The 25,866-nt window shown below is 39.2% G+C and overlaps 1 protein-coding gene across 6 annotated transcripts in view; it reads left to right on the plus strand.

Moving 5' to 3' along the window:
• cdk5rap2 (CDK5 regulatory subunit associated protein 2) overlaps positions 1 to 25,866 on the plus strand; it is a 132,017-nt gene that overhangs the window by 75,387 nt on the left and 30,764 nt on the right. For 5 of the 6 annotated variants that reach the window (XM_072566089.1, XM_072566086.1, XM_072566084.1 and 2 more), the window contains 8 exons: positions 347 to 1,043; positions 4,780 to 5,012; positions 7,981 to 8,029; positions 11,991 to 12,128; positions 13,192 to 13,439; positions 17,796 to 17,882; positions 21,121 to 21,453; positions 25,592 to 25,717. In XM_072566089.1, coding sequence (XP_072422190.1) covers positions 347 to 1,043; positions 4,780 to 5,012; positions 7,981 to 8,029; positions 11,991 to 12,128; positions 13,192 to 13,439; positions 17,796 to 17,882; positions 21,121 to 21,453; positions 25,592 to 25,717 — 1,911 coding nt within the window. The remainder of the gene's footprint in view (positions 1 to 346; positions 1,044 to 4,779; positions 5,013 to 7,980; positions 8,030 to 11,990; positions 12,129 to 13,191; positions 13,440 to 17,795; positions 17,883 to 21,120; positions 21,454 to 25,591; positions 25,718 to 25,866) is intronic. The other variant, XM_072566088.1, reaches the window with a different exon arrangement.

Here is a 25,866-nt window from a genome sequence, read left to right on the forward strand (position 1 = left end):
TAAGTTGTCAGTACTTGAACTGACTCCAAGCTATTTCTGGGTGAACTAAAGCAATACATTTTCTGCCACATCTTAGATGCATTGTCATGCAACAAATGCTTTGATCGGAAAGTAATAAATTGGCACAGCAATCTTCTGTCTTAAATTTCTGCATGTTTATTCTGTTGCCTTCAGCTGTGCTTTTTGTTGTCTTCCTTATTTCAAATTACTGGGATTTGTGATGGCTTTTTGCATGGAGAACAATAGCAGTTGTCTTAATTCATATCTTTCAAAATTCTTGAATAAGACTAAACAGCTGGAATTAATAAAAGCTGTCCTTTTTAATATTTGTATTTTCATCCCACAGACACAGTAAGTCATTTACCAGGTCATCACTATGGTGACGCAACCATTCCCTCCATACTTAAATTAAATCGTCGTTTCTTTTCCATGGAAAATCTTGACACAAACTCATCAACTTCATACCCAAGTTCACCAAGTTTAATTTCACCTAAAATTAGCTTGAAGAACCTTGATGTATTTGATGACTATGGACAGACAGATGATGTGAATGAACTGAAACTTCAAATTGGTGAGCTAAAAGAACAAATTGAGAAGTATCAGAAAGTTATTTGCCATTTGCAGACTTGTATGCGCAAAAATTCCCTATCCAGTGATCAATTGACTGTCTCAGACCATAGCCACCAGGCTACAACACGAGGTTCATATGAAAGACATTCTTTGGATTCTATTCAAAAGGATGATGACAGTAACCATAGTCAGAGAAGACATTTCGTACAGTCTTCAGACCTATCTGCCCAAACCACCCAGAAGATTTCAAATTGTGCATCAAGATCACCAAGTATAGACTTTGGAAGCCAAAGTGAGAAAAGTGACTGGTTGGTATCAAACTGTTGTCAGGATGGACAGCAGGTGCAAAAGTTAAAAGAACAAATTGAACAACTGGAAGATCAGTTGCAGAAAGAGAAGTTGAAAAATGAGGAGCTTCAGGATCAGCTGCATCATCTTCAAGCTAAGTTGACAGCACCATCGCCAGCTCAGAAGTAAATCATTTTAATATATTGCAAACAGTAGTAGCTACATATGGATTACTTTAGAGTTATAGTTTGAAATTTAAGAACATGCGGCAGGTAATTTACTTTCACTGTGGCCTGCCACCCTTCCCTCTTCTGGCCTTTTATATGACTGCATTTCCACAGTACGTGGTTGATTCTTAATATCCTCTGAAATAGTCTCACAATCACTTAGTTATAAAACTAATTTCTTTTGAAAAAGCATGATGCTTCTTTTCTAAATAGCAAAGAATAAGCAATAAGTAAGATATTGCCAATGTTATCCAGTTCTAAAAACAAATATATTGCATGTTCATACATGTAAATATTGGTAAAACAAATTTACTTGGGGAAATGTTGCCAACAAGGTTTTCATCTGTGCCTTTTTATGTATTATACTTTATTTCCTAATGCAGACAAGTACAGTAAATCAACTAAAACTAAATAAAACTGTGTAACAAAATTTACAAAATGTATTTCTCAACTACATGTGCAAAGTTAAAAGAACATTGAGGAACTAATATGGACTTAAAATATAGGGCCTAGTATTTTCCGAGGTACAAACTTCGACCAGTGGCTTAGAAATTATAGTCAGGGAAACGGTGTAGTTTCCAGAATATATTAACTTCAGGACTTTTTTTTTTGCAGGTTTATTATCTGTCTGTATTTAATGAGGACTGAGGTCGGAAGTTAGCGTCAAGGATAGGATGGGATAGAGTTGGTAGGTTGCAGGGTTAGCTTGTTAAGCCTGGAGGAAACATTTTGGACAATAATCAATGGTGTAAAATCTAGTTTCCTTGTGCATCATATCCTCCTTGCCTCCTTTTCCTGAGTTTCCCCAGGCTTAGAAAATCCAGCCAATGAGAGTTTAAAATATAGAAATTCTTCTGAAATAACGGCACATGGCCTCTTTTTGTTTTTAAAAGTTTCAACAGCTCGACAACTTCATGGCAGCACATTGGTTATCTGTCTGACTTCCATTAACGTCAGAAACTGACCGGTCTGAGGCAGGTTCTGGTCGGAATGGTGATGGAAAAGGATAGACCAGATCTAAAAGTTGAAGTTCTAAATTAGAGAAAGGCCAATTTTGACGCTATTAGGCAAAAACTTTCGAAAGCTGACTGGGGGCAGATGTTCACAGGTAAAGGGACGGCTGGAAAATGGGAAGCCTTCAGAAATGAGATAACCAGATTCCAGAGAAAGTATATTCCTGTCTGGGTGAAAGGGAAGGCTGGTAGGTATAGGGAATGCTGGATGACTAAAGAAATTGAGGGTTTGGTTGAGACAAAAAAGGAAGCATGTATCAGGTACAGACAGGATAGATCGAGTGAATCCTTAGAGTGTAAAGAAAGTAGGAGTATACTTAAGAGGGAAATCAGGAGGGCAAAACGGGGACATAGCTTTGGCAAATAGAATTAAGGAGAATCCAAAGGGTTTTTACAAATATATTAAGGACAAAAGGGTAACTAGGGACAGAATAGGGCCCCTCAAAGATCAGCAAGGTGGCCTTTGTGTGGAGCCACAGAAAATTGGGGAGATACTAAATGAATATTTTGCATCAGTATTTACTATGGAAATGGATATGGAAGATATAGACTAGGGAAGTAGATGATGACATCTTGCAGAATGTCCAGATTAGAGAGGAGGAAGTGCTGGATAACTTGAAACAGTTAAAATTGGATAAATCCCCAAGACCTGATCAGGTGTACCAGAGAACTCTGTGGCAAGCTAGAGAAGTGATTGCTGGGCCTCTTGCTGAGATATTAGTATCGTCAATAGTCATAGGTGAAGTGCCGGAAGCCTGGAGGCTGGCAAACGTGGTGCCACTGTTTAAGAAGGGCAGTAAAGACAAGCCAGGGAACTATGGACCGGTGAGCCTTTCCTCGGTGGTGAGCAAGTTGTTGGAGGGAATCCTGAGGGACAGGTTGTACATGTATTTGGTAAGGCAAGGACTCATTCGGGATAGTCAACATGGCTTTGTACGTGGGAGGTCATCTCGCACAAACTTGATTGAGTTTTTTGAAGAAGTAACAAAGAAGATTGATGAGGGCAGAGCAGTAGATGTGATCTATATGGACTTCAGTAAGGCGTTCGACAAGGTTCCCCATGGGAGACTGATTAGCAAGGTTAGATCTCATGGAATACAGGGAGAACTAGCCATTTGGATACAGACCTGGCTCAAAGGTAGAAGACAGAGGGTGGTTTTTCAGACTGGAGGCCTGTGACCAGTGGAGTGCCACAAGGATCGGTGCTGGACCCTCTACTTTTTGTCATTTACATAAATGATTTGGATGCGAGCATAAGAGGTACAGTTAATAAGTTTGCAGATGACACCAAAATTGGAGGTGTACTTGACAGCGAAGAGGGTTACCTCCGATTACAACAGGATCTGGACCAATGGGCTGAGAAGTGACAGATGGAGTTTAATTTGGATAAATGCGAGGTGCTGCATTTTGGGAAAGCAAATCTTAGCAGGACTTATACACTTAATGGTAAGGTCCTAGGGAGTGTTGCTGAACAAAGAGACCTTTTGAGTGCAGGTTCCTAGCTCCTTGAAAGTGGAGTCGCAGGTAGATAGGATAGTGAAGAAGGCATTTGGTATGCTTTCCTTTATTGGTCAGAGTATTGAGTAGAGGAGTTGGGAGGTCATGTTGCGGCTGTACAGGACATTGGTTAGGCCACTATTGGAATATCGCGTGCAATTCTGGTCTCTTTCCTATTGGAAAGATGTTGTGAAACTTGAAAGGGTTCAGAAAAGATTTTCAAGGATGTTGCCAGAGTTGGAAGATCTGAGCTGCAGGGAGAGGCTGAACAGGCTGCGGCTGTATTCCCTGGAGCATCGGAGGCTGAGGGGTGACCTTTTATAGAGGTTTACAAAAGTATGAGGGGCATGGATAGGATAAATAGGCACAGTCTTTTCCCTGGGGTCTGGGAGTCCAGAACTAGAGGACATAGGTTTAGAGTGAGAGGGGAAAAGATATAAAAGAGACCTAAGAGGCAACTTTTTCACACAGAGGATGGTACGTGTATGGAATGAGCTGTCAGAGGAGGTGGTGGAGGCTGATACAATTGCAACATTTAAGAGGCATTTGGATGGGTATATGAATAGGAAGGGTTTGGAGGGATATGGGCCGGGTGCTGGCAGGTGGGACTAGATTGGGTTGGGATATCTGGTCGGCATGGACGGGTTGGACCAAAGGGTCTGTTTCTATGCTGTACATTTCTATGACTCTATGAATCTATTTGACAGTTCTAAGATTTTAACGTTTTCCACCCAAATACACTTGTTGTTGGGAGTTAGTTACTCCCTTAGGTTTGACATTCGGGGTGGTCTTTGAAATTAAAAGAATGGCTAGACATCATCTTCAAAACCGAACACTATTTAACATTGCAGCTGAAACAGAAATTCAAATCATGCAGTGGTCAGGCAGCATCCATATATCTACGTTTCCAGTTATTGTCGGATTTTCTTTCTGACTTCCATCATTTTTGCAGTGTTTTCATTTTATTCAATGGAGTTGGAGCTTAGCTTTGTTGTAAACAAGCTTTCAGTGAAGTCAATATCTGGGAAATATTCTTTGAGGACTGCTCATGTTGAAAATTCATTTCTCAGAATTATACAATTATGCACGGTTAAATTAAGTTCTGTTAGAAATTAAAGCTCATAAACTATCATGCAGTCAGAATGTTGAGAGCTAAATGACTCATTTTGGTCTATTTTGTTTAGATATGATTCACTGGTGCAGTCACAAGCAAGAGAACTCTCGCATCTCCGACAACAAATTAAAGAAAGCTTTAATATTTGCACTTTGCACCATCAAACTGTTGTGGATCTTACGAAGGCCTTTGAGGAGCTGCTACAAGCCAGTGATGTTGATTATTATGTTGGAGAAGCATTTCGCAACCAGCTAAACCAGAGTTTACATCTGGTGGAAACACTAGAGAACAAGTTTGATTGTGGTAAGCTAACAGGAAATTTTGCTGGGTTTGAATTCCTAGTTTTAAAAGGAACATTTATTTAACTATATATTCATCACCTGACTTAATTTAACATTTGAATATTGCACATGCTTTTGTCCACCATCAGGACTTCCTACTGTTTAACTTTATGGTCATGCTTTTCTGATAATAATTTCCATTCAGTTTTGATTTTGTTACCTGTTATAATGTAGATGCCGACCCTTGCCACTAGACAGCTCTGAGATCCAAATTTCTGACCGTGACAATGGGAAGAATTTGATAACCCCTCAGGTTGGTCTACACCTGCACTAGGCTGAGGCCAATGTGCTAGTGAGTTGCATAACCAGGAAAGTTGGAGGATTTTACACCTAAGTAATAAGGGTCAGGGGACCAAATTTGGGAAGATGAGCTAAATCAAAAGGTTGAGCCAAGGTAAAAGAGAACCATATTAATATGGGAAATGATAAATAGACCCTGACAGATGGAATAGAGGGTAAAACAACAAATAAGGCTAAAAGTCGCAAAAGTAATAAAGAACAAAACTTGAGGCTGTATATGTAAAATATGTAGCTTCCAAAATACAACAGATGAACTGAAGGCTCGAATTAAAATAAAGTATGATCTAAAAGCCATCATCGAGACATGGCTGCAGGATGACATAAATTGAGGTTTTAACATTGATTGAAGGTAGCCTAGATAAGGAGTTTATAAAATGTTTTCAGATTAGTTACTTAGAATAACATGTTCTTGAGCCAACCAGACAGCATGCTATACCATACCTAGAATTATACAATGCAATAACACTATTTAATGTCCTCTTTGTGAAGGTGCCCCAGATAGCAGAAATCCTAATATGAATGTATTTTACATACAGTTTGAAGCAAAGGAAAATGGGTCCAGGACTACTGTGTAAAACTTTAAGGGTAATTTGAACAGTATGAAAGCAAAGCTAGCTGCAACGAACTGGTAAATAAGCAATAGCTCTACAGAGATACAGTGGCAGACACTTACATGGATATTTAAGAATACATTAGTTAGTTACTATATCCCCAAAAGGATCTACCATTTATGGAAATTAGTATCAAAGTTAAAGAGAAACCTTATCATTATACAAAGATGGATGGATGGCAAGTCAGAAAATTGGACAGAATATGAAACAGCAAATTCATGACTCAAAAAAAAATGTTAGTATGCTGATGCATCAAGTCATGTGCAAAGCTAAAAGAATGCTTTATTTTATTATGAGGGGATTTGAAATCAAAAGTGTTGAGGCTGTGCTTAACTTGTATAGAGCATTAGTGAAACCACATCTGGAGTACTGTATTGATCTCCTTATTTGATGAAGGATGTAATTGAGTTCACAGCAATTCAATAAAGATTTACAAGCTAATATCTAGAGTGCGTAGGTGTTCTAATGAGGAATGGTTAGTTGGGCTAGTTTCATATCCACTTGGGCTTTAAAGAGCAAGATTGAAACATACACAGTCCTGGGTGGTCTTGATGAGCTGGGTGTGGAAAGGATGTTTCCTCTTGTGGGAAAATGAAAAATTGGAGTCTTTTTTTTTTAAATCACAGGGGTCCGGGGTCAATTTATAGAATTGAGCCTGAAGTTTCAATTCAAAATTGTACTTTTGGGTGACTGGTGTTTTAAAGAAAAAAAGTGGTGGAACTTTGAATCCAATTCAGTCTGAGTTTGCACAATCATTTACACTAATTTTAAGAATGTAGTGCTAGAAGCTGACAGTACCCACAAATTGGATTGAACCCCTAGATAAAATTACTCTTTTTTTTTCAGTTTTTCACTGAATGTAACACTTGTGGTCCTTCTAGGAGGCTAAAAATGTAAGCTGAATGATTGAGACACAAGATATGTACCTTTTTTTTTGACAGGTATTTTTAAGGGAAATTGCCTTTAAAACTGAAGAGCTGATCTCTCAACTTCAATCTAACTTGAAAATAATTTTTATACATTTTAAAACTATTTTCAGCACTTTTACTCACAGCTACCGTGATTAATAATGCTTATATTTTGCGATAAACACATCATCTTCAGCTGTATTAATCAAACCTTTACAACTTTTCCTTTTTAGTACCTCAAGGAGTAAATGCTAAGGCTTTTTAAATTATATTTTTAACAGTGCTGACAAATTTGCCTGGCTTCTAGAAGTTTTTGCGTAATACTTAGTTAGTGGATTTGGTTGAACACTGCTTGCGAGATGAATGCAATTTGAGCTAGAACTGCCAATTGTGGCAATTTGCCTGCAGAACTTGACAGATGTTTTCAATTGTTAAATGAATTAAGATCTTCTAGGGAACTAGCTCATTAACTACATGCGAAGGTGTTAAGCTCCTCAGAGAATGGAATTAGATTCAGTTTGAATTGACGTTAGTACTTAAGGTTACTTCAAGCTGAGCCTGAATGCATATGGAGAGGCTGCTGGATGTAGCCCAAGTTGTTCCCAAAAATTTTCAGAGAAATGTGCAGTGAGATAGTCAATTCTGAATAATGAAGAAGCTGTGTGTATTGCAATGGGGAGTTTTCTTATGATAAACAGTACTTCTTTTGTTGTGAATCAAATAATGTAATAACTAAAGATTTCCTGATGCAAGAATTATTAAAACCAAAGAAAAAACATAGTCAACATCAGTTATCTTGAACTGGATATGCCTCACTAACATTAATCAAATGAGCTTTTTTAAAATGGAATTCTATTTTAAAATGGAATAATGAGAAAAAGTGTTAACCTGTCAAGTCCTGTGGCCCTTCGTCAAAACCTGCCAGAACTGCTGAGTTTCTCCCAGCATTTTCTGTTTTCGTTTCACATCTCCAATATCCGAAGTTCTTTGGTTTATTTTATTTGCTGAAGACTGCTTTAAGGAATTTGCACTGGGCATAAAATTAGTTTTAAATTCATATTAACTTTGCACTGAAATAATTCATGCTTCTTTGGCCATTTGTTTATTGCAGGTGATATATCTTCTGTTGGAGACCACACACTACTTGATTTCTCTTCAAGGTAATGACAAAATGGACATTCAGAACTTTTGCAAGCCATGATTTATGTTCTTTGTTTCAGTTTATCTGATCCCAATTTGACGTCATTATGCCTTTTTATCAAGATTAATCTATATTATTCACTGGTTCCTGTTTAAAAAAGGACTTTGATGTGCCGATCAGTGTACTGTTATTTATTTTGACTTTGAAGAAATAAACATATATTTCCCAGTAATCTGAAATTTCATTTTAATTGTATTTTTCCTGGATATTTGATTGTAATATGCAGCAGGCAGATTTAATCTAATGATACACTGCTATCGTTATTTGTTCGTGGGATGTGCGTGTCACTGTCTAGGCCACATGTATTGCCCATCCTTAGCTCACCACAGCCAATGCCAGAGGTACTATCATCTTGAATCCCTGCAGTCCATTTGATGGAGGGACACCACAATGCTGTTGTGGTGGGAGTTCCAGGGTTTTGACGCAGTTTCAGCAAAAGAGTGGCATTATAGTTGTAAAACATAATAGTATGTGGCTTGGACAGTGGTGCTGTTCTCTTGCATATGAAGCCTTTTCCTTCTCATTGATATATATTAAAGGTTTGGAAGGTGTTGTTGGATGTTGGTGAGTTGCTGCAGTGCATCTTGTAGATGGCGCACACTTCTGTCACTGAGCATTGGTGTTGAAAGGAATGGAAGTCGAAGGTGGATGGGGTGATAATCAGTTAGATTGCTTTGTCAAGAGTGTTGTCAAGCTGCTTGAGTGTTGTTGGAGCACTTACGCCCAGTCAAATAGACCTTATTCCAGCTCACCTCTGTCTTATACCTTGTAGATGATGAAAATCATTGAGGAGACAGGAGGTGAATTACCCACCTCAAAATTCCTAGCTTCTGACTTGTTTTTGTAGCCATCACTTAAATGACTAGTTCAGTTCAGTTTCTGATCAATAATAACCTCACAGAATGTAGATAGTGGAGAATTCAGCAATGATAATGTTATTGAATGTCAAGGGGCATTGGTTAAATTCTCTTTTGATGGAGATGTCCGTTGTCTTCTTTGGCGTAAATGTTACTTGCATTTGCAATCTTTCTGAAGTATTGATGGCTTAGCAAGTTATTTGATTATTCTGCATAAACAAATTCTACTTACAAAGGAGGATTCGGTACCAAAACATTTCATTTTTGACATTAAAATGTTTTGTGGGTCATTGACAATGCTTCAGTTTAATAGTGACCCTATTGTATTTTGGAGCATTTCTGGGCAAATGGGGTATACACTCAGTGCAAGTTGCCACTTCTAGCAAAACTCCAAAACCACAGACATTATGACACTTTTTGGATACCTCAGTCATTTTACACGAATTCACTAATGCCAGCATTTTTAACCAATTTGATTCAAAAGAATGAAATGTAAGAAATCAATTTCACAGCCAGCAGTGTGTTAGTTCAGTACAGCTAGCTTCTTTTCCCATGATTTCTAAATTTACCACAGATTTCCATTTTGTTAACAGCATGGATTAAATCACTCTATTGGTTGTAGCTCTGTGTAAACAAGATTAGTAATTGATTCATTATACTCAACAGCTATAATCTTACTATATCTTAATAGTAAACTTCTCATGATGGAGAGGACAGTTGCTATGCCTTTAAATTAACTGTTGCGCTACAATTCTTTTTACACTGTTTTTGTAATTTTAGGTGACGTACAACATTTCTAACTTTTAGAGTATTAAATACATCATCAATATCTTAAACTAATAAGCTTGATCATTAATACATTATTTAACTGTGTGGTGGACAACTTTTCCTCCAAGCATTTTATTGCATTATTTCTATGATAGTGGTTACAGCTAATTTTAAATGCATTAGTTTGTAAATCTTAATATAGTGTTTATTTTTATGCTTATTACAGTCACTTGTTAAAATTAAAGGTCAGTCTTTTGACGTAGCAACACTACTTGTACTAGGAAAACCAAGCCAAAAGAATTCCATGCTTGTGCTATAAATTTCTTCACAAATGAAAACCATACATTGGATATCCAATTGACCATAGATGGAGAGAGCAGTAGGAAATGGTTTAGAAGCTGAGTATATATGAGGTGTTTATTGAGAGAGACTCAAAGGGCAGATATTGTACTCCTTGCTAAGTTTTCACGAGTTTAAATTGAACAAATAATCACTTTTAAAGCCATTATGCAGCCTTCCTGTGAATGTTTTCCCTATTCTCAAGATATACTATTGCAGAGTGCTGTGATCCCTGTATGAACCCTTAGCTCACTAAAGCCAAGTGGCATAAAACTTTCCCCATACCAAACCTCTAGAGTTAGCTCATGCAGCTTTTATTCAACTTCAGTCTGTTAGCCTTTTATAAAACTTTCATGAGGTAGGTGATGGCCTAGTGGTATTATCACTACACTATTAATCCAGAGACCCAGGTAATGTTTTGGGAACCTGGATTTGAATCCCACTATAGTAGATGGCAGAATTTGAATTCAATAATAATCTGGAAAATAAGGATCTGATGATGACAATAGAACCATTGTTGATTGTCAGGAAAGATCCATCTTGGTTCAGTGACATCCTATAGGGAAGGAAATCTGCCAACTTTACTTGGTCTGGCTGACATGTAACTCCAGACACACAGCAATGTGGTTGATTCATTGGTGCCCAGATCCCATGAATGATTTTAAAAAACACATTTGTTTGAAATCTTTTTAATGCAGTAAGGCGGTGAAATTTTTGTTCATAGCCTTGTACTTTAATAATTAATTGCCATGGAGGAAATAGCACTAGTGTAGTGCTAAGTGAGTCCAGTCCTCTTGCCCTCACCTGATAAGTCAGAATTTTGTGGCTTCAGCCCCTACCTGAGGTTTACACTCCAGTGCAATATTGAGAAAATACATTACTTAAAGTGTTATCTTTTGGACAAGACATTAAACAATTGAGATGAACATGAAAGAATCCAAAACAAAAGATTAGAAAAGAGGAATCTCCTCCTAGTGCTGCAAAAAACATTTATCTTTCAATGTCAGCCAAAAAGAGATTTGTTAATTAATTAATTAGTTGTTAGTTTTAGTTATGTTGCTGCTGCGAAATGGCAAGAAGTACATTGCTGGAGATAATCATGATAAATAAGATTCTACAGTCTGTACTATTAATTGAACAGCTTGTATATTAGACAGATTTCATTGTGATATTTCATTCATGCGTTTTGCACTGTTTCCCCTTCTGCAGTGCTTCACATGAAGGGAAAAATTTAATTCCATGGCAAACTAGAATGTAGGAGTACTTCTAAAATAGAGGAGACCATTTACATCACTGTTCGTATGAGTGGTTGAGGCAGGTGCTGTTCCAGCACCTTTGATTAAATTGAATAATCTGGTGAGGCTAAGAATTGCACACTAATCCTAATGCATTTATTAATCTCATGCCACTGTTTCTAAGATAATGGATCCTCTGAATGCTGAACAGAAGAATTCTTTAAGCTAGAGAAATCAATCCATGTGCTCCATTCATTGATGCACTGAAGAACGTGCAAGCAGGAACACAATTTAGTTTATCAGTGAGAAATATTGATAAAAGTGGCTCAGTAACCTTATTTTGGAAAGATTGAGGTTAGTTAATATATGGATGAGCTGATTGATGCATCTTCATGTTTTGATAGTTACTGTGTTCCTTCGGTTATTCTGTCAAAAATTCAGTTTGTCTACTTCGTGTAGGCTAAAACCAAAAGTGGACTAGTTCTTTTTTGATTGGAGGGGAGCTGTTGGGAGTTCTCATATAATGTTTTTCTGTGCTTTAAGCAACTATAAGAATAGTGCGTGATTCCTTTCTAGGCTTCAATGCCTGTGCAAATGCCTTAGATGTGATTCGAACAAGTTTAAGGTTTATGGCTTCTGGCATGCACTTAATGTAAACAAGCATGCTATCCAAATTTAGTCCCATCTACCGAGAGTCTCTCTTCTCCTTCTCTTTGGCTAGTCCTCGCAATCTCCAACATGAAGTTCTCTACCTTCGAAAGCAGCTAGAAAGTGAGCGCAAACAGTTGCACAAGCAGCTGAATGAACTTCTTCATGAGAATCAGGCCTTGTCACAGGCAGCAAAAAATCAACTTGATCAGTAAGTTTATACTCTGCATTAATCTGGGCAATCATATGCAATGATAGTAGTTTACTACTGGAACAGTTTATTCAGACAAAAATATTCTTATTACAAAGTTACTGCTGTTTGATCAACTTGAAGGAATGTTCTGGAAATATAGATGTGATAATTTTTGAACTTTCAGTTAAACTCTGCTGTAAACGCTACCAAGGGCTGGGAAGGAAGTTAGGGAATGGGAAAGGAGGATATTTGAAATTGGACAACTCTGTGTTGAGTCCTCCGGGCTGTAGGCTGCTCAGATGGAAGGTGAGGTGTTCCTTCAATTTGCAGCTTACAGTCCAGAGGATTCAACATTGGGTTCTCCAATTTCAAATAACCTCCCTTTCCATATCCCCTGACTCCATCCTAGCGTTTGTGTAGATTAGAGCCTTCGTTGTCTAATCCAGACTTTTGCATTCCAAGCGCTGAAGTAAGAGTTGTAATCCAAATTACAATTGTCATTCAAATTCTGGTGTCATTCATGTAATTTACAGCTAAAACTGAGGATATACCATAATAAGACAATACTCAGGCACTAACAAAAGCCTGGAGACAGATCAGTGTTGCAGTAGGCTATTTCTGGACAATGTCAGTTTTGGTTGGTTTACTGAAGAAAGTGCTGTAGTGGAATTAGCATAGAACCTTCTACTTTCCTATTAAGACAGAGTTTTTGTGATGGGGTTTCTGTTCCAGACTGATGACTCCCACGAGCTGAAGTTAGCGCATACCAGCTGGAGCTTAGTTCTTTGTGGTCTTAACACATCATAGGAATTGTGCTGTAAAATCGCCTAAAACTTTTACAGTTTTTTTTTAATATAAATAAGATCCTAGCAATGTCCTCTGTCACATTTGGTAATGATCAGGGTGATTTGGAGGCTCTTGTCAAGATCAAATTGAAGTGCTGCAGTCTTTTAATTTGTTGCTCACCGAACATATTGTCTTTGTTTATTGTGCTCCATGTATTGAAAGGAAATGTTTAAATCTAAGCTACAGAAAAGTTGATTATTATACGCAAAGCTGATTTTTTTTTTTCCCCCTGTAGGCTTTCAAAAGAGGTGCAAGAAAAGAACAAAGTTATTTACTGCCTACAGCAACAGTTGAAACATCAATCATATGTGCCATCCACCAGCCAAGTCTCTTCAGACTCTGAGATATCTGACAGAAATTCTGTTAGTTCACATGAAAGTCGATCAACCACATCTGAACCACCAATCCCTGCTGAAAATAAAAGAAAGTACCATAATGGTAAACAGCGAAGTTTTCAAAGGAGACTCTCATATAAGTCACCAGGTTAGTTGCATCCTTGCTGAGAACTGATATTTTAGAGTTTGAGCAAAAATTCATGAGTGCTTAACATTTGGTAAAAATCTTGAAACATTTCTTGAATTTTTTTTTGCAAAAATGTAGTTTTCTGCAGCACCTTTTATGGCCTCAATACATCCTGGAGTAGTTCACAGCTATTCAAAGTAATTTTAAAGTCAGTGATTTTGCAAAGTGGTTTTTAGTTGGTTTGCATATAACAGTCAGGCTGGAGCAACACAGCAAGCCAAGTAGCATCAGGAGGTGGAGAAATCGACACTTCAGGTTTAACCCTTCTTCAGGACTGGGGTTGGGTGTAGGGGGAGCTGCAGATAAAGGGGGTGATGGGGGCAGGGTGGTGAAGTGGGAATAGGTGAAGACAGGTGAGGGGTGTGACCTGGTTGGTCAGTGGCAGGGAGGAGTGGAAGGGATGGGAAAGGGCTGGGAAGGAATTAGGGAATGGGAAAGGAGGATATTTGAAATTGGACAACTCCATGTTGAGTCCTCCGGGCTGTAGGCTGCTCAGGTGGAAGGTGAGGTGTTCCTTCAATTTGCAGCTTACAGCCCAGAGGATTCAACATTTGGGTTCTCCAATTTCAAATAACTCCCCTTCCCATCCCCTGACTTCATCCTATCCCCTCCCCAACCCATCCACTCCTCCCTGCCACCAATCAGATTTCTTCCTCCCATTGACCAACAAGCTCATACCCTCTAACCTGTCTTCATCTACTTCCACTTCGCCATCCTACCCTGCCACCCCCTTTACCTGCAGTTCCCCCTACACCCACCCTCAATCTTGAAGAAGGGTTACACCTGAAACATTGACTTCTCCACCTCCCTGGTGCTGCCTGGCTCGCTGTGATCTTCATGCCTCCTGCCTATCTATTTTGGATTCCAGCATCTGCAGTAATTTTGTCTCTTGCATATAACAATAAAAAAATGAAAGTTTTGTTATGATGACAATAAGTGACCACTATCTGGGAGATTACATTTCCTCTTCTGATAATGAGTAGGAATATTTAATAACTCAAAGTTTGTGAGAAGATTTGTAGCTCGGTTGCTCGTTGTTGTGGTTCTGTTCGCCGAGCTGGCAATTTGTGTTGCAGACGTTTCGTCCCCTGTCTAGGTGACATCCTCCGTGCTTGGGAGCCTCCTGTGAAGCGCTTCTGTGATGTTTCCTCTGGCATTTATACCACTACAAATGCTGGAGGAAACATCACAGAAACGCTTCACAGGAGGCTCCCAAGCACTGAGGATGTGACCTAGACAGGGGACGAAACATCTGCAACACAAATTCCCAGCTCGGCAAACAGAACCACAACATGTTTAATAACTCTGTTTTGTTCCTTTAGAACCAACATTTTACAATTATCCATCTCATCAGCTTGTTTGTAAATGAACCTTTTTGATATTAAAATAATAGCTGTTCCTTCACTTATCCTTTAGTATCTCTGCCAATGCTTCCAGATTTCAAAATCTCCTGCATTCTGAAGTTTTGTTAACTTTAAAGCACCTTTTGTATGTTCTGATTGCCATATTACCCTTGAACTTTCTTTATACAATTTTTTTCCAAGACTTTGAAGTAGACATTTTAGCTTTGTAGTGTGTGAGTTCTTCAATGAAATATGGTTTGAGTATAATTCAGTGTATGGAATTGTATGATCAACCTAGCATCTTATTATCTGCACCCTCTTTTCAGTTTTATCTCCTCTCTCTCTTCTCTTTTTCTCTTTCTCTTCTCTTCTCTCTCTTTCTCTCTCTTCCTCTCTCTCTTCCTCTTTTTTTTTCTCTCTCTCTCTCTCTCTCTCTCTCTCTCTCTCTCTCTCTCTCTCTCTCTCTCTCTCTCTCTCTCTCTCCTCGTGCGTGCCACAAGGATCGGTGCTGGGTCCTCTACTTTTTGTCATTTACATAAATGATTTGGGTGAGAGGATAAGAGGTACAGTTAGTAAGTTTGCAGATGACACCAAAATTGAAGGTGTAGTGGACAGCAAAGAGGGTTACCTCAGATTACATCAGAATCTTGATCAGATGGGCCAGTGGGCTGAGAAGTAGCAAATGGAGTTTAATTTAGATAAATGTGAGGTGCTGCATTTTGGGAAAGCAAAGTCCAGCTGTACAGGACTTTGGTTAGGCCACATTTGGAGTACTGTGTGCAGTTCTGGTCGCCTCACTTTAGGAAAGATGTGGAAGCTTTGGAGAGGGTGCAGAGAAGATTTACCAGGATGTTGCCTGGAATGGAGAGTAGGTCGTACGAGGATAGGTTGAGAGTTCTCGGCCTTTTCTCGTTGGAACGGCGAAGGATGAGGGGGAACTTGATCGAGGTTTATAAGATGATCAGAGGAATAGATAGAGTAGACAGTCAGAAACTTTTTCCCCGGGTACAACAGAGTGTTACAAGGGGACATAAATTTAAGGTGAAGGGTGGAAGGTATAGGGGAGATGTCAGGGGTGGGTTTTTTACCCAGAGAGTGGTGGGGGCATGGAATGCGCTGCCCGAGGGAGTGGTAGAGTCAGATTCATTGGCGACCTTTAAGTGGCATTTGGATAGGTACATGGATGGGTGCTTAATCTAGGATAGAAGTGCGGCACAACATCGTGGGCCGAAGGGCCTGTTCTGTGCTGTATTGTTCTATGTTCTATGTTCTATGTTCTTAGCAGGTCTTAAACAGGAGTTGGGAGGTCGTGTTGCGGCTGTACAGGACATTGATTAGGCCACTGTTGGAATATTGCGTGCAATTCTGGTCTCCTTCCTATCGGAAAGATGTTGTGAAACTTGAAAGGGTCCTGAAAACATTTACAAGTTTGTTGTTATGGTTGGAGGATAAAAGCCATGGGGAGAGCTTGAACAGGCTGGGGCTGTTTTCCCTGGAGCGTCGGAGGCTGAGGGGTGACTTTATAGAGGTTTACAAAATTGAGGGGCATGGATAGGATAAATAGGCAAAGTCTTTTCCCTGGGGTCAGGGAGTCCAGAACTAGAGGGTGTAGGTTTAGGGTGAGAGGGGAAAGATATAAAAGGGACCTAAGGGACAACTTTTTCACTGAGGGTGGTACGTGTATGGAATGAGCTGCCAGAGGAAGTGGTGGAGGCTGGTATAATTGCAACATTTAAGAGGCTTTTGGATGGGTATATGAATAGGAAGGGTTTGTAGAGATATGGGCCGGGTGCTGGCAGGTGGGACTAGATTGGGTTGGGATATGTGGTCGGCATGGACAGGTTTCCATGCTGTTCTCTCTCTCTCTCTCTCTCTCTCTCTCTCTCTCTCTCTCTCTCTCTCTCCCCTCTCTCTCTCTCCTCTCCTCTCCTCTCCCCTCTTTCTCCCTTTTCTCAATTCTTTAGTAACTGTCTTGTCAATACCCTTTAGGCCTTAAACCTATCTAATTTCCTCTATCTTTCCTACTAGTTGAAGAGATTTTTTAAAAATAGAAAATACTGCTATCATTTGACCTTGAAGTAGCAATACTGCATTATTCTGAAAGCTGTCAATAGACTTACAAGTGCTGAAAGTTCAGCAAAGGTTGTGTTTCTCATCCTAGTTTAAGGTGCTACATAATTTATTGTTATTTAATCAGTGATACTATTCACATGGAAATAAAAGACAGTAAGATTGGGATACTTTGATATTGAAACTGGAGGAAATTCAAAAGCGCTCCAGTATTTGTAGTTGCAGCACCTGAGTTGTTTCATTTCAATGCAAAGCAGTTTGAAGATTGTCTATTTACTGTCGTTTAAATAAGCAAAGCTCCCTTAAGTTAAAGCAACTTTCAAAATGCAAAGTCATGTACTGATATTTATAATGTAATCATGATCAGAAAATGAATTGTGAAGAAGTAAAATAAGTAGAGTTGTGCAGAGCAGTGTCATACGTGGGAAATGGAGGAACGTTATTAAAGCTGCGAAGCAAGAACATAAAGGTACAGCGATTTGTATAAGTCAAGAAAGTGTTGCAATCACTCAGTTGGAAGTAGAGTTCAGTCGTTCTTCAAATATTTTAACCACAGATAAACTTCCATATGAACTGCATGCACCCTCATTCAATGTTTAGTCCATCAACCTGTCCTGTGAGTATTAGATTGAGTGCTGTATTATAGGTTAATATTTATTTGTTGTTGAAAGCTAGAACTAATATGCGACTTTATTTCTTTTGTAAGAGTGCGTGGCTACAGTGTTAAATTAATGACTACTTTGCTTCCGCATTCCTTTTGGTTTCATTCTGTAAATTTAATGAGCATATTGCATATTTGAATCTGTAGTAAAAATGGAATCTAGAATATGTCAGGATTTTGTGGTAAGGTTTTTAATTTGGTACTTCACTGGATATTCTCAAGTATCAACTTTTTGTCTCCTAGCAACAAATGAAAACTCGAGCATGCCAAGTGATCCACGGAATAAAGAAGTAAGACTGACATCTCCAGGTGCTCCAACGCAAGTTCCAGGTTTGCATGCATCTGTGCTCACTCATATGTTCGCACTCAAATGAAACTTTGGTTTAAAACTTTAAACACTTCTTCTGTCTTCCATTTTTATCATTGGGGAGGTTTTGTGAAGGTGGTGAGACCATTGACCACCATTCAAGCATTTGTTGTTGGTCTACTTTAAGTTCAGTAAAGGTTTTAAATTAGATTAGATCAGGAGCAGCACGGTGGCTCAGTGGTTAGCCTGCTGCCTCACTGCTGATTCCAGCCTCAGGCGACTGTCTGTGTGGAGTTTGCACGTTCTCCCCATGTCTGCATGAGTTTCCTTCGGGTGTTCTGGTTTCCTCCTACAGTCCAAAGATGTGCACGTTAGGTGAATTGGCCATGCTAAATTCCCATAGTCTTAGGTGCATTAGTCAGAGGGAAATGGGTCTGGGTGGGTTACTCTTCAGAGGGTCGGTGTGGACTTGTTGGGCCGAGGGGCCTGTTTCCACACTGTAGGGAATCTAATCTAATCTAATCAGATTACCCAGCATCATTATCAGTTTTAATTTTCGTACATATTGAGTAAATCAAGTTATCAGCCAACTTATTCATTTTTAATACACATTATATTTCTGTTGTATGTGAGACTTATCAGTAGAATAGCATATAATTGTCATTAGTTTTAAAATCTACATTTTAAGCCAGTGCAAGAGTTAAGTGTAGAGATGTGGCCCATAGTCAAAGCAATCCTTTTAACAATCCCTGACGTGAAACGTGCAATATTACACTGGCTACTTAGTAATGCATTTTTTTTAACGATTTATGCAAGATGCACAGTGGGCGACCCATCTGATATTCCCAACTTTATACTATTTCTAAATGGTAACGTAACTTGTGATGTGCAACACATCTGGGTCAGTGCAAGAAACTACAGACTAACGTGCAGTGTTAGCTTGTAGGCAGATTCTATAGGGGCTAGATATTCTTTACTGTGTTAGAATTGTGTAAGGGTTCATGGAAGAAAGCTACGATAATACTAATGATGTGCAAGCATTCAGTTCAAGAGCGCTTGTCAGAATAAATATCTGAACAATTCACTTATTTCACAATTATAAGTTGTGTTATTAGAGGTAGGAAAGACAGCCAAATTGTTTGTTTAAGAACTAAACATTGTGGAGCATGTGAAAATAGGTCACGTGGCATTCTTCTAAAAGAGCAAATTGCATTTTATTGTTGACCAGTTGAAACAAACGTATATAGTATTTAAACATAAAGTCTCATTAGTAATAAGGAATATTGTGTTTTTGATATTTGCTGGTATAGAAATAAATGAATATGTTAATTGGCCTGTTCACTATTTAGTTTTCCTATCCATGCAATCTTAACAACCCAAGGAAAGAAAATCTGAATACTCTCTGTTCTGTTCCAATAATTTTCAAACATTTTTCATTAGTAAAATGTTGAAGGAAATTCAGAATTTTAATAGTGAATGACTGTAATAGGTGGAAATGTTCAGAGAGCAGGCACAATGCAAATGGTATCTCTCTGTTTTGTATATTTAAATTATTCTCTGATTTGATGTCACGACAAGCTGTTGAATCTGGAAACGTGATTTATTTCCAAACTGCAAATCTTTACAATTAGGTTGGAAATGCTTCAGCAAGGTCAACTATTTTAGAACATAGAACATTACAGCGCAGTACAGGCCCTTCAGCTCTCTATGTTGTGCCTACCTAAGGAATCAATCTGAAGCCTATCTATCCACATTTTCATTCATATGTTTATCCAATGACCATTTTAAATACCCTTAAAGTTGGTGAGTCTACTACTGTCGCAGGCAGGACGTTGCACGCCCCCTACTCTTTGAATAAAGAAACTACCTCTAATGAAAACAGCTTCAATTCCTTTAGCCTTTCCTCATAAGACCTTCCCTCCATATTAGGCAACATCCTAGTAAATTGCCTCTGAACCTTCTCCAAAGCTCCCTCATCCTTCCTATAATGCGGTGACAGAATGCTCCAAATGCAGCCCCACGAGAGATCTCTACACCTGCAACATGACTTCATGGCTCCGAAACGCAATCCCTCTGCCAATAAAAGCGAACACACCATATGCCTTCTTAACAGCCCTATCAACCTGGGTGGCAACTTTCAGGGATCTATGTACACCGATGTCTCTGCTCATCTACACTGCCAAAAATCTTACCATTCGTCCAGTGCTCTTTACCCCTGTTGCTCCTTCCAACGTGAACCACCTCCCACTTTACTACATTAAACTCTAAACTCTATTTCCCACCTCTCAGCCCAGCTCTGCTGCTCATCTATGTCCCTCTGTAACCTGTAACATCCTTCAGTACTATCCACAACTCCACTGCCATTAGTGTCATCCGCAAATTTACTAACCCATCCTTCTACGCCCTCATCCAGGTCATTTATAAAAATGACAAATAGCAGTGGACCCAAAACAGATCCTTGTGGTACACCACTTGTATCTGAACTCCAGGATGAATATTTCCCATCAATTACCACCCTCTGTCATCTTTCAGCTAGCCAATTTCGGACCAAAACTGCTAAGTCACTCTCAATCCCTTGCCTTCGTATTTTGTGCAATAGCCTACTGTGGGGCACCTTATCAAATGCTTTACTGAAGTCCATATATACCACATCAACTGTTTTATTGAGATGGCATTCAACAGTTCAACGTAAATATTATTTTACCCATTATTTATGGATATACAATTAGTTCTGTGTGAACTTGTAGTGGAGGTGAGTTCATTTGAAACATTCGGGGATATTGGACAGTAATCTGGAAAGAATTTGCAGGGGTTTGAAGAGAAGATAGGAGGATGGAACAAATGAATGGCTCAATCAGATTATTAGAGTAGACATGATGAGCCAAATGGCCACCTCCTTCTATGCTGTTTTAATTCTATGCAAAGATTCAGTAGTAGCTCTTGAAATTAACTCCCATTGGTGAAACCTCTGGCTTCAGTTGCATGTTAATTCACTTCCCTTGCATTCATCTATATGTTGATAACTAAATTTTTCTGTATAACTAAATTATCTTTTGAATAAATCCAATCCTAATTAGTCCAGAATCTTATACCTTTGAGAGTTCTTTTGAATAGTTTATTTTGTTCCCCACAGTGAGATAATTAAATCAATTTCTTAATGCCGGTTTTCAAATTACCATGTAATTTTTCAATCTAATTCTCGATCCCTTCGGTTGTTTTTCCAGTAAAATGGAGTGATTTCTTTGTTTTTCTATAATACAGAGAAAGTGGAAGGATTCCCAGTTCCAGAAGAAGTGCCCACTGGAGTTTGGCCAGTTGACTACACCAGTGCTCAACCATCCTTGCTTAATCAAAGATTGCTTGAGCTCCAGAAAGAGAACTCAATCCTTCGCGAGCAGTTGGTGCATAAGGAAGATTTGAATGAGACACTACAGACAGAACTTAGCTTGCATCGCTCCATTTTAACAGACAATCAGCAAAACATTGATAAGCAAACTGTCCATTCACCTAAGCGCAGTGATCGATCTTTAACAACAAATAAGAAAAGCACAACTTCCCAAAAGTCGAAAGAAGATCCTTTGCTAAATGCTGCGGGTAATTTATTTTTATTAACGACTTGTAATTATTAATAACAAACATTTTAATTTATTATTTTAAATATGCCTTTTCAAATGGCTGTAAGAAATCCAGTGACTGAACCAGAAGTGAAGAGCTTATGTTGTGTGCCTGAAAGCTGGGATAAACAGCTTGATTTCTGAGAACGTTCTTGAAGAAACTGAGAAGCAAATGTTTTAGGGAGACAGTTCAACAAAACGACCAAGGAAGCTGACAGTCAGAGATGTGAATGTTAGAGAGCAGTGATAAAGGGCAGGAGACAGCTGCATAGGATGTGTCTGGGTTATGAAATGATTCAAAGTCAATTTAGTGCCTTAAATTTAATGCACTGAGTTATGAAGAACAATTATAGATCAGTGAAGGCTAGGTTAAGCAGGAATTTGTACAGGACAGGAATTATGCATTAAAGTTCAAGACAAATTGGAGTTGTGAATTTAGGAACAAGAGTGAGCTATTCGGTCCTTTGAACCTGTTTTGTCTTTGACTGAGATGACAGCTGATCTGCAGCCTGCAACATATAATCATGTATGTGCCTATTCCTAAATTTTGCTATATGAAATTTGAGGGTTGAGGACCATTAAAAAGTAAAGGAGTATCTCAAGCCAGCTCATAAGAAACTCTGTTAAAAAGCACACAGCATCAGGTTATAGTCCAACAGGTTTATTTGGAAGCATTAACTTTTGAAGCGCTGCTCCTTAATCAGGTAGCTGTGGGACAGGATCATAAGACACAGAATCTATAGCGAAAGATTACAGTGTCGTGCGACTGAAATGATGTATTGAACAAACCTTTTCGGTTGCATGGCACTAATCTTTTGCTATAAGTTCTGTGTCTTATGATCCTGTTCCACAGCTACCTGATGAAGGAGCAGTGCTGTGAAAGCTAGTGCTTCTAAATGAACCTGTTGGATTATAACCTGGTGTTGTGTGGTTTTTAACTTTGTCCACCCCAGTCCAACACAGCTTAAAAATACGGGGTAGACCATTTAGGAGAGAGATGAGGAGAAACTTCTTCACCCAGAGAGTGGTGGCTGTGTGGAATGCTCTGCCCCAGAGGGCAGTGGAGGCCCAGTCTCTGGATTCATTTAAGAAAGAGTTGGATAGAGCTCTCAAAGATAGTGGAATCAAGGGTTATGAAGATAAGGCAGGAAGAGGATACTGATTAGGAATGATCAGCCATGATCATATTGAATGGCGGTGCAGGCTCGAAGGGCTGAATGGCCTACTCCACCTATTGTCTAATGTCTAACACCGGCTCCTCCACATCATAATAAAGAAACTGTGTGATGAAAGGAATGTGGAATCTTCAACTCTGTTTAAGATCAAACAGAATAAAAAGATTGCAAATGGTCCTATTTAGCCTGAGAGAGGAATCAAGCTAGGGCAATGTGGGGGAAAGAGGTGATGTCTCTACCAATGGAACGTGGCTTATGTTAAGGGCCAAAGACACTAACATCAGTCTGTCTGCCAGTACAGAGGCAAAATACCAATGTTGGAAATCTGAACAGAAAGTATTTTAAAAATCCTGAATCCCTCTTAAGAGGGATAATAAATTTAAGGGTAGAATTGCACCTGAGATGAACATAAAGCCAGGACACACACACACCCCTGTGTGTGGAAGACGTTGCCCCTTAGGTCCCTTTTTAAACTTTTCTCCTCTCACCCTAAACCCATGCTGTCTAGATCTGGACTCCTCCACCCCAGGGAAAGACCTTGTCTACTTACCCTAACCATTGCCTCTCATGATCTTATCAACCTCTATAAAGTCACCTCTTAGCCTCCGATGCTCCAGGGAAAACATCCTATAGCTCAAATCCAACTAGCAACTTCCTTGTAAGTCTTTTCTGAACACTTTCAAGTTTAACAACATCCTTCCTGTAGGAGACAGACCAGAATTGCACATGATATTCCAAAAGTGGCCTAACCAATGTCCTGTACAACCGCAATATGTACTCAATACTCTCACCAATAAGAGAAGCATGCAAAACGCCACCTTCACTATCCTATCTACTTGAGGCTCCACTTCCAAGGAACTATTAACCTGCACTCCAAGGTCTGTTCAGCAACACTCCCCAGGACCCTTACCATTAAGTCCTGCTCTTATCTGTCTTTCCAAGATGCAACACTTCACATTTATCTAAATTAAACTCCATTTGCCATTCCTCAGCCCACTGGCCCACCTAATTGTACACTTCTTTGCTGTCCACCACACCTCCAATTTTGGCATGATTTGCAAACTTACTAACTATGCCTCCTATGTTCATATCCAAATCATTTATATAAATGACAAAAAGCTGTGGACCCAGCACCAATCCTTGTGGCTCACCACTGGTCACAGGCCTCCAGTCTGACAGGCAACCCTCCATAACCACTCTTCTACCTTTTTTGGGCCAGTTTTGTATCCAACTGGCTAGTTCTCCCTGTGTTCCATAAGATCTAACCTTGCTAACCAGTCCACCATGAGGAGCCTTGTTGAAGGAGAAAGTGAGGACTGCAGGTGCTGGAGATCAGAGCTGAAAATGTGTTGCTGGAAAAGCGCAGCAGGTCAGGCAGCATCCAAGGAACAGGAGAATCGACGTTTCGGACATCAGTCCTTCAGGAATTCCTGAAGAAGGGCTGATGCCCGAAACGTCGAATCGCCTGTTCCTTGGATGCTGCCGAACCTTGTTGAAGGCCTTACTGAAGTTCATATAGATCACATCTACAGCTCTGCCCTCATCAATCCTCTTTGTTACTTCTTCAAAAAACTCAATCAAGTTTGTGAGACATGATTTCGCACGCACAAAGCCATGTTGACTATCCCTGATCAGTTCTTGCCCCAACAAATACATGTAAATCCTGTTCCTCAGGATTCCCTCCAACAACTTGCCTACCACTGATGTCAGGCTCACCACTGTATAGTTTCCTGGCTTTTCCTTACCGCCTTTCTTAAAGCACTACATTTCTGACGATGGTCAGACATTCAAAATGGGAGAAATCCTGGTTCCAAAACATCTGACCTTTTAAAATGGTTGCCCGTACCAGCCTTTCTTCGCCCAGCTTTGCATGGTGGTTTGCGAGGCAAACTAGATGGTACAGGAAGACCAGAGGATGCTACTGGTTCCTGAGGCAGGATGAGTAGAAACCCATCAGCATACCCCATCTAAACCAACTTATCTCCTTGTGTCTGCCCCTAATATCTGTCCTATGACCATCTGTCTCGGGCATTTTATAGCCTCTGTGCCAAATCAGTGTGAACATATCCTACCCATACTTATTTCCTTCTGTCTATGCCAACTCATCTATTTGTAACTTAATTCAGGAGGCACATTGACATAAAATAATCAGTTTATTAAAATATCCATTATTGAGGGAAACAAACATTCCCTGATACAGAAGCATTTAATACGTCAAAATTATTTCAACTAATGCCTTATGAAAATAAACATTTTTACTTATGTGAACAAACACTTCCATTCAGTAAGGAGTTTGAGTTGTCTATCAGTAGGAACCCAGTTGTGAAAATGAGAGTTCAAAAGATCAACTGTGCAGTACAAATCTGAGATAATTGCTTTGCAATTCTGAAAACTAGTTTTGTTTTCCATGCCATATTGTTTTGGACTGCTTCCTCTCACTAGGCAGTTCTAGTGAATTTATGATTTTACACACCAGCATACATTTTCACAATCCCAAAGGGTGCTATAATTCTCTTAAACTACATAATTTTAAAAAGCTTAAACCAATACAGTTTTAATGTGTGTCTTTGTGCAATAAATCCTCTGCTGTGCAAGCATTAGGGTATCATTTTTCATTTGTTTTCATGAATGACTGGAATGGTGAAGTGACATGAACTTAATTGATGTACTGAGTTACTTGGTATAAATGTTATGAAATAAGTATGGTTGAGGGATTCTCCTCTCCAGGTGCCATCTAGTGTTTACAGATAGTGAATGCTGTACAGGCTTTTGTGTAGGAATGATCGCATGACTGAAGTAACCTTGTTCTATGGAGGAGATGATGTAAGGGAATAACTTTGGTACTTCCATGAGTTGTTATCTTTTCACTTATGATTCTCGATTTATTTCAGTGGGAGTGATGTGAGTATAGTTGGTACTAACTCCCATTATTTTTGTGCTTAGACATATTAGCAGAACACCTTCATGAAATACGAAGTTTAAGGCAGCGCTTGGATGAATCTATTAAAAATAATGACAGATTAAGACAACAACTTGAACGTCGACTTGCTGAAGCTGAATATGATCCAGGTGAGCAGTGAGACTTCCACTAATCTGAGATCAACCACTTTAGTCTGCATTTGACTAGTGTTGTTAGCAGCCGAAAGAAAACCAATTCTATAAGACCATAAGAGATAGGAGTGGAAGTAAGGCCATTCGGCCCATCGAATCCACTCCGC

Source organism: Chiloscyllium punctatum, chromosome 49, assembly GCF_047496795.1.
Source record: "Chiloscyllium punctatum isolate Juve2018m chromosome 49, sChiPun1.3, whole genome shotgun sequence".
In the NCBI taxonomy this organism is placed as follows: Eukaryota; Metazoa; Chordata; class Chondrichthyes; order Orectolobiformes; family Hemiscylliidae; genus Chiloscyllium; species Chiloscyllium punctatum.